At 46.4% G+C, this 7,901-nt stretch overlaps 1 protein-coding gene across 1 annotated transcript in view; it reads left to right on the top strand.

Annotated features, from left to right (window-relative positions):
- Positions 1 to 1,512: 1,512 nt before the first annotated feature.
- The window catches only part of Aaas (aladin WD repeat nucleoporin), an 11,690-nt gene continuing 5,301 nt past the window's right edge, over positions 1,513 to 7,901 (top strand). The window contains exons 1-7 of the mRNA XM_012516138.2: positions 1,513 to 1,734; positions 2,291 to 2,418; positions 5,468 to 5,523; positions 5,935 to 6,026; positions 6,168 to 6,214; positions 6,865 to 6,963; positions 7,382 to 7,525. Of these exons, the coding sequence (XP_012371592.1) occupies positions 1,612 to 1,734; positions 2,291 to 2,418; positions 5,468 to 5,523; positions 5,935 to 6,026; positions 6,168 to 6,214; positions 6,865 to 6,963; positions 7,382 to 7,525 (689 nt within the window). The 5' untranslated portion in view covers positions 1,513 to 1,611. The remainder of the gene's footprint in view (positions 1,735 to 2,290; positions 2,419 to 5,467; positions 5,524 to 5,934; positions 6,027 to 6,167; positions 6,215 to 6,864; positions 6,964 to 7,381; positions 7,526 to 7,901) is intronic.

The raw sequence follows: 7,901 nt of genomic DNA, 5'->3' as shown, positions 1-7,901 counted from the left end.
GGAATCGCACCCTGCAACTGAGCTACACCTCCAACCCCTCACTTTTTGCTCTTGGATCCCATGGTTAATTTCCCTGGGCCTTACTTTCCTAATGGTGATATAACAGTGCAAGCACTTGTGGCAAAGAGTTCAAAAAAATGCTACTGTTTTCCAGCTGTTCCCACTTTCCTTCCCAGGAATGCCCTTGGGCCCTGGATTATGGACTGTGCAGGACCATGGTTCTCACAGGCTTTCCCTGAACTGTCCCTCCAGCTCTGCTAGTGACACATTCTGGATTTTCTTCTGGATGATCCACAGGTCTGAAAGGGTTTCGTTAGGTCTCATATCTGAGTTAAACAGAAATCCTGTAGGCAGTCAGACAGGACTAGGCTCTCAAAGACAGTCAGGGCAAAGAGGAATACTCATTACAATGGTGGCCAGAGGCACATCTGTTGGAGGCCAGACCTCAAGATACAGCCTGACATAAATTGTAGACATCTGTCACTTTGGTGGCCCTCTGACACAGCATTTCCTGAAAGTTCTTTGTTCCTTCCATGTGTACTTGCTATGTGACTTGTTTCCCTATTACCTAAAGAGCTATGATTATAATCTTGTTGGTTTATCACAGCTGTAACCCAGATTGTACCCACCTGGTTGTGCTCTGGAAAGCTTCCCCAGAGAAGCAGGGTCCTCGGCAACTCACTTTCAAGTTCCCTCTTGCCTCTCAGGAGCCGTATCTGTCCCCCTCAATAAATAGTTCCTGCCGGGTGTGGTGGTGCATGCCTGTAATCCCAGCACTGGGAGGGCTGAGGCAGGAGGATTGTTTTGAGTTTGAGACCAGCCTGGACTACAATGTAAGCTCAAGGCCAGCCTGAACTTCATAGTGAGACCCCACCTCAGAAAGACAATAAATAAGTAAATAAATAAATTTGTTTCCTACTTTTTTTTTGTTGCGGAACCGGCAATTGAACTCAGGCTCTTGCACTTGCCAGGCAAGCGCTTATAATCTACTGAGCTGTCTTCCCCAGCCCTATTTCCTACTCTTAACCTCCATTGTTTCTTAGAATTAATTATTCGGAGAATACGAACTTAGCATATGGGACATCTGGTAGGTTTGGAGTTATAAATTTACTTTATATCATATTTGGAGGTCGTGATAACATTTCTATAAGTGCCTCCACAAACGTGGCTTATTTTAGGCTTTCTCTATTGAAAGAGTTGGGACCAGGGATAAACACTTCCCTGGCAAGCGCAAAGGCCTTAGTTCTATCCCCAGTTCCGCCAAAAAATAAAAATAAAAAACAAATCAGCCAACTCTATTGAAAGAGTGGGAGACCGTGTTAAGGAATTTAGACGCTTAATCCAAGGTTGCCCCTGTGGACGTATATGCGTTGCGTCCCCTCTGGCCGCCAGGAGGCGCGCGAGGAAGGCCCGGAAGTTTATCACGGGAACGTGCGCCGCCTTCTGTGTGATTCTCTCCTTTGCGCCGGTTTTGCTTCGCGTAGTTGTTTGTCCTGCGCGGCTACCCGTCCGCGTACGAATCTAGCCCGGGAACTAAGAGTCGGAGGAGCGGATTCTTTGTGGTCATCAGCTGTGAACTTACCCGCCCGAGACGTCGTCGGGACTGGCAAGATGTGTACCCTAGGATTGTTCCCTCCGCCGCCGCCTAGGGGTCAAGTCACCCTATATGAGCACAATAACGAGCTGGTGACAGGCAGTGGCTATGAGAGCCCGCCTCCCGACTTCCGGGGCCAGGTGGGGTCTGGGCGAGGAGGGCCGGGGTCCAGCTAGAGTGGAGAAAGTTGTCAGGGAGAATTTGAGGGATAGTGATAGCGTGACGAGCGTGGGGTCGAGCCGAGCCTGGGCTGGAGACTAGAAGAGGGGGAATGCATTTTAGGCCTGGTACTGACCTATAGAGGATGCTGAGGTGCTGTAGGGGAGGAGAAATCAGGCTGAATCTAGGCCGTCTGATGTGCAGGAGAACTATTAAGAAATTCGGAACAGCGTCGGGGAGAACAGGGAAGCCATAGTCTGAAACTCTTCCCGCAGAGTGCTGGGAAGGAAAAGGAAAGGAAGCTGACATTTACTGGACCTTTGCTATGTAAGAGGGAGGCTCTGACTCGGGTGTTTTCCAAAATGATTCCCGTGAAAAATTATTCTAGAGCTACGACGTGTTTTTGTGGGAATGGGAAACAGCTCTGTGGAGCCTCAGATGTTTAGCCCAGCCAGGGGTTAGAGATGAGATAGGAGTTCAGCAAAGATCTGGGAAAAAGATGAACTCACTGTCACATTCTTCGCTTCCGGGCACTAGTGGATCAATCTTCCTGTCTTACACCTGGCTAAGGATCCCCTGAAGACTCCTGGGAGGCTGGACCATGGTACAAGAACTGCCTTCATCCATCACCGGGAGCAAGTGTGGAAGAGGTGCATCAACATTTGGTGAGGTTACAAAGGGTTTCCGGGGCCATAGTTTATAGGTCCTGGAGAAGATGGTGTTACCACTCCCTTACAGTGGGCTGCTTTTCAAAAAGCTGTTTCATTTGGGCTTTGTTTCTGTAAGAATTGTAACTAGCAAATGGTGGACCTCAGCACTGCACCAGTGGTTCCATTTCCTCTTTAAGGACTCACCTTGCTTTCTGGTTAGGTTATATGAACTTGCTCCTTGCATCACTTCATGTCATTGTTACTTCTGAGCTTTTATCTGAGCCTCGACATGGTTAGGTGCCGTAAGGCTGCATTGGCTAATCTCATACATAGGGTGTTCATTTTGCACATGTAGGACGGATGGGAGCCACACTTGCTGAGTTAGTATCTTGTCTGTTGCCACATTTTAGCTGTATGGCCTTGGCAAATTATTATTCTGTTCTTAAGTTTTCTCAGTTTATAAGATTATAGTGATGATGATGATGATGATGATGATGATGATGATGATGATGATTTTTGGCATAATCGGGGATTGAACTCAGGCCCTTGCACTTGCCAGGCAAGCGCTTATTCTATTGAGCTATCTCCCTGGCCCTGATTAAGTTAGTGGGAGTAAAGCATTTGGAGAACAAGGCTTGATACATATTTATCCCTTCAAGAGTTAGCTGTTTTCATCATTACTACCGTTATGTGTAGATGTGTTTATTTTGTGGACGGTTGTCAAATAGTCCCCCATTAAAACTGTACATATGGTGCCACAAACAGTGAGTGTATGAGTGCCTGAATCCTAACATAAGTGGTTGCTTGCCTGTGCTTACTCACACTCTCTCTTTCTCTTCCCTTTTTTTCTGATAGTGTCTTTCTATCTAGTCCATACTGGCCTTGCACTCCCACTGTAGCCCAGGCTGGCCTCAAACTCCTAGGCTAAGCCTCTCATATGTTGGGATTATACGCCTAGCCTCAACCTAAGTGTTATCAAATTTTGATATTTGGAGGCCAGGCATCATGGCATATGCCTGTAATCCCAGCACTCAGGAGGCTGAGGCAGGAGGATCTATGTGAGTTTGAATCCAGTCTGGGCTACAAAGTGAGTTCAAAGCCAGCCTGAACTGCATAGTGAAACCCTTATGTCAGAAATATATATATACACCAAATGTTGATTTTGGTATTGTAGTTTATAATTTAATTTGTATGTCATTTTTTAAAAAAAATGTATTTGGTACAAGGTCTCACTGCACAACTTGGATTTGTAGTGATCCCCGTTTTCAGCCTCTCCAGCGCTGGGATTATAGGCATGCGCCACCACACTCAGACTTGCTGGCTGGCTCAGCTTGCCCAGGGGCAGGGCCAGCATGGCATGTGGTGCTACGGATCAAATCCCACTTCCTGCACTTGCCTAAGCAGGAACTTAGTCTGTTGCGCTATCTCGCTGGTCCTGTATGTCTTTTTTTTTTTTTTAGTACCAGGGATTGAATTTGCGACCTTGCACTTTGCCACTGAACTATCTCCCAGGTCCTCCTGCTTGTCTTTTTTTTTTAAATTTTATTTATTTATTTATTTATGTGTGTGTGTGTGTGTGTGTGTGTGTGTGTGTGTGTATGGCCAGCTCAGCCCACCAGGGGGGCGGGACTGGCTGGCATGTGGGGCTGGGGGATTGAACCGCGGTCCCTGTGGGTCCCTGTGCTTTGCTAAGCTTGTTCTAAGTAGGTGCTTTAGACCACTGAGCCATCTCACCAGCCCCCATGCTTGTCTTTTTGTGAGTAAAGTTAAACATCAGTTTATTGCCTGAGTCATTCATTCCTGGGACCTGCTTTGCCTCCCAGCACTCTAGCTGCTGATTCTCAGCCCTTTTGGTAGTTCCCTTCCTGAGGTCCCTTAACTAGTGATGCTTCTGAGGCCCAACTTCTGAGGGCTGTGTCAGACCTGGATGTTCACTTGTTTAGCAGATACCCATGCTTTTATACTCCACAGATGTTACACCTCTGCCCTGTTCAGATCCAGTCTTTTCACACCCCTTTTCAAACTTGTTTCTTCCCTGAGTGCTTATTTCAAGGATAATAGTCATGTTATTCATCCACAAGTGAATAGTTTTTGTGTAGGCTCTGAGGCAGACGCAGTTGATTTTTACCTCTTTGGAGATTACCTTTATTGTATTAATTAGTCTCTTCACGTCAGTTTTGTTTTATTTATTTTTTTCTTCTTTTAAAATGCTGTGTTAATATTTTGTAGGGTTGTGATAATGACCATATTAGATCATATGAAATACCTACCACATTATAAATATATTAGCTGATATAATTGCTACTAAATATTTTCCTTGATGTTAGTCTTTCCCTTACTAATATGTAATTATTCCTTAAATCTTGTGTGTTGTAATACCTAAATCTCTCAAATCTGTCTCCTTTTTCACATTTCCATGAGTTCAAGACCCTTCTTCAACTTTTTGTCCTGAAAAGTCCCGAAGTAGCTTCTTGACTGTGTGTGTGTGTGGGGGGGGTACTGGGGATCAAACTCTGGACCTAGCACTTGCCAAGCAGGCGCTTATGCCACTGAGCTATATCCCTGCACTTGACTGATTTTTTTTTTTTTTTTTTTTTTCTATTCTTGGTCCAGATTTTTTTTTCTGAAATGCTGTTGTGATTAGCAAGTTTCAATTTTTTGGGTGGGTGGGGTACAAGGGATCAAATTCCCAAGGACCTTGTGCTTGCCGGGTAGGTGCTTATGCTGCTGAGCTATATATCCCTAGCCCTTGAGTTCCAATGTTTTTATCTACTCAGAATGTGTGTAATCTCAGCACTTGGGAGGCTGAGGCAGGAGGATCTTTGTGAGTTTGAGACCTGGACTACACAGTGAACTTGACCAGTCTGAACTACAAAGCAAAACCCAGTCTCAAAAAGTATAAGTAATTATAAGAACACTACACTATAAAGTGCTTGCCCTGTAGTTGACACTCATTAAATACAAGTGCCCTTACTTATGTTTATTGAATGACTGAATAAAACTTGTAGAGGGGAACCGAGAGAATTAGAATATTATCTGATTTATAGTTTCCTCTCCTTGTCAGGCGTGATATGGGCCTTTTTGGTGTGCTGAATGAAATTGCAAACTCAGAAGAAGAGGGTAAGTGTTTTTCCCTCCAGCGTACTCTAGCTTTGTGCTTGGTCTTTCCTCCATATTTTTGTGAACTCACCCCAATATCTTCTTAGTTCAGCCTCTTTCTCTTTAGCCCTATTTTTTCCTGTTGTCTTCTCTTCTCCTTTTGCCTCCCCAACACCTAGAGTAGGTGTGTACTCATAGGTAGGTGCTAGACAAAAAGATCTGGAACTGACCTCACCTAAGAGGTACCCAGGGGCCGGGGAGATGGCTCAGTAGAATAAGTGCTTCCCTGGCAAACACAAGGGTCTGAGTTCAATCCCCGGTTCTGCCAAAAATAAATAAATAAAATAAAATAAAATAAAATTTAAAAAATAAGCAGTACCCAATAAGAAACCTGTGAATGAATTTCTCAGAGCTGTTTCTTCAACCCTACAGTGTTTGAGTGGGTGAAGACAGCATCCAGCTGGGCCCTGGCGCTTTGTCGATGGGCCTCCTCCCTCCATGGATCCCTCTTCCCCCACCTATCTGTAAGTTTGGCGTCTTGGCCTTGCTGGGTGTGTTTACCCCATCCCCACACTCTTCCTGTCATTTTCGGTCAGCCTGAGTGGGATGACTGCAGAGGGATGGTCTTCTTTTGTCCCTATGTCATCTCTATCTTCTTTGTACAGCTCCGAAGTGAAGATCTGATTGCTGAATTTGCTCAAGTCACAAACTGGTGAGTGCAGCCCTGGGGCCTTGTGGAGGGAAGTGCTGAAACTTGGAACTTCTGCGGGGAGAGGAAAGTGCAGGGAGAGACTCCTTCCATGTCTTCCTGACTACTCCTTACTTTTTCATACTCCTGCTCTCCACTCCCCCCACCTCCCACTAAAACAAAAGGAAAAGGGATTAGAAGAAACTGAGCAAAGCCAGTTGTTGTGCACTTCTGTGATCCCACCTACTCAGGAGGCTGAGGCAGGAGGATCACAAGTTCCAGGCTTTCATTTAGAAAGACAATGGGGGGGCCAGGGAGATGGCTCAGTGGAATAAGCACTTCCCTGGCAAGTGCAAGGGCCTGAGTTCAAACCCGGTTCCACAAAAAAAAAAAAAAAAAAAAAAAAAAGAAAGACAAGGGGCCAGGGAAATGTCTCAGTGGAATAAGTGCTTCCCTGGCAATTGCAAGGGCCTGAGTTTAATCCCCGGTACTGCCAAAAAAAAAGGAAAGACTGGACAGAGTGGAGTGTAACTTAGTGCTACAGTGCCCCTGGCTGTGATACCAATTACTAAAAAAACAAAAACCCAGCTATGTCCTTATGTGAAAGGAAATCTGAGCTTCCAGTCTGGGCATGGGAAGAGTTGGTTCCAACTTTGTACTCACTCCTGCCCCAGGTCCAGCTGCTGCTTGCGGGTCTTTGCCTGGCACCCTCACACCAACAAGTTTGCGGTCGCCCTGCTGGATGATTCCATCCGAGTGTATAATGCCAACAGGTACGTGGGTATAGGAGTCTGGCCCTGACCTGTCAGTCTCTCCTTCCTCCTAGCCTTGGTCCCGAGGGAGTCCCAAGAGTGTCCTGCAGGTCCAGAACTAGATTCTTATGGCTTCTTCCAGTATCGGGTCTAGGGGTTGTCCATAAATGCAGGTGTCCTCTTTCTAAACCTAACCTTTGTCCTATCCTCTTCAGTACCTGTGGGACCCCAGGGCCCTGTATAGGGTGTGTTTTTCTTTTGTGTATTTTTCCCTCCTCAAAAATGTCCAGATCCCCTGAGGCTTAGAGTGTTTTTGGGTACAGATACTAGGAATCAAACTCAGGACCTTGCACTTGCCAGGCAGGCACTTGTGCCACTGAGCTACATTCCTGGCCCCAGGCACAGGGTTTTGACCCAGGGCTCTGCTCCTTTACCTCAGCACTATAGTACCATCACTGAAGCACCGGCTGCAGCGAAATGTGGCAGCTCTGGCCTGGAAGCCTCTCAGTGCCTCCGTGTTGGCTGTGGCCTGCCAGAGCTGCATTCTTATCTGGACCCTGGACCCTACCTCCTTGTCTACCCGGTGAGTCCAGCCTGCCTTGACTTGGCCTGAGGCCGTGGCTGTGCTGGGGTGGTGGGTGGTAAGGGGAGCACTTGTCCTCAGTGCTTCTCAGGACTGTGGGAAGGGCAGATGAAGGCCAAAGGGGGACACTAGGATGCTCTTAAGAGAACGGAACTGGGGACATATGGAATTATGGGGAAGTCATCGTGGGAAGGAAAGTCTGTTCAGGAGTACTAAAAATACAGAGTTTTTTTTTTTTTAGACAAAGCTTTGTTACAGATTTCATGCTGGTTGTAAGCACAGGTTTAAAGGAAAGAGAACAGGGGCTAGGGAGATGGCTCAGTGGAATAAGCGCTTCCCTGGCAAGCGCAAGGGCCTGAGTTCAATCCCTGGTTCC

Source organism: Octodon degus, unplaced genomic scaffold, assembly GCF_000260255.1.
Source record: "Octodon degus isolate 3935 unplaced genomic scaffold, OctDeg1.0 scaffold00093, whole genome shotgun sequence".
Taxonomy (NCBI): Eukaryota; Metazoa; Chordata; class Mammalia; order Rodentia; family Octodontidae; genus Octodon; species Octodon degus.
The sequence above is the reverse complement of the archived record's forward strand: the minus strand, read 5'-3'. Positions and strand labels throughout refer to the sequence as shown.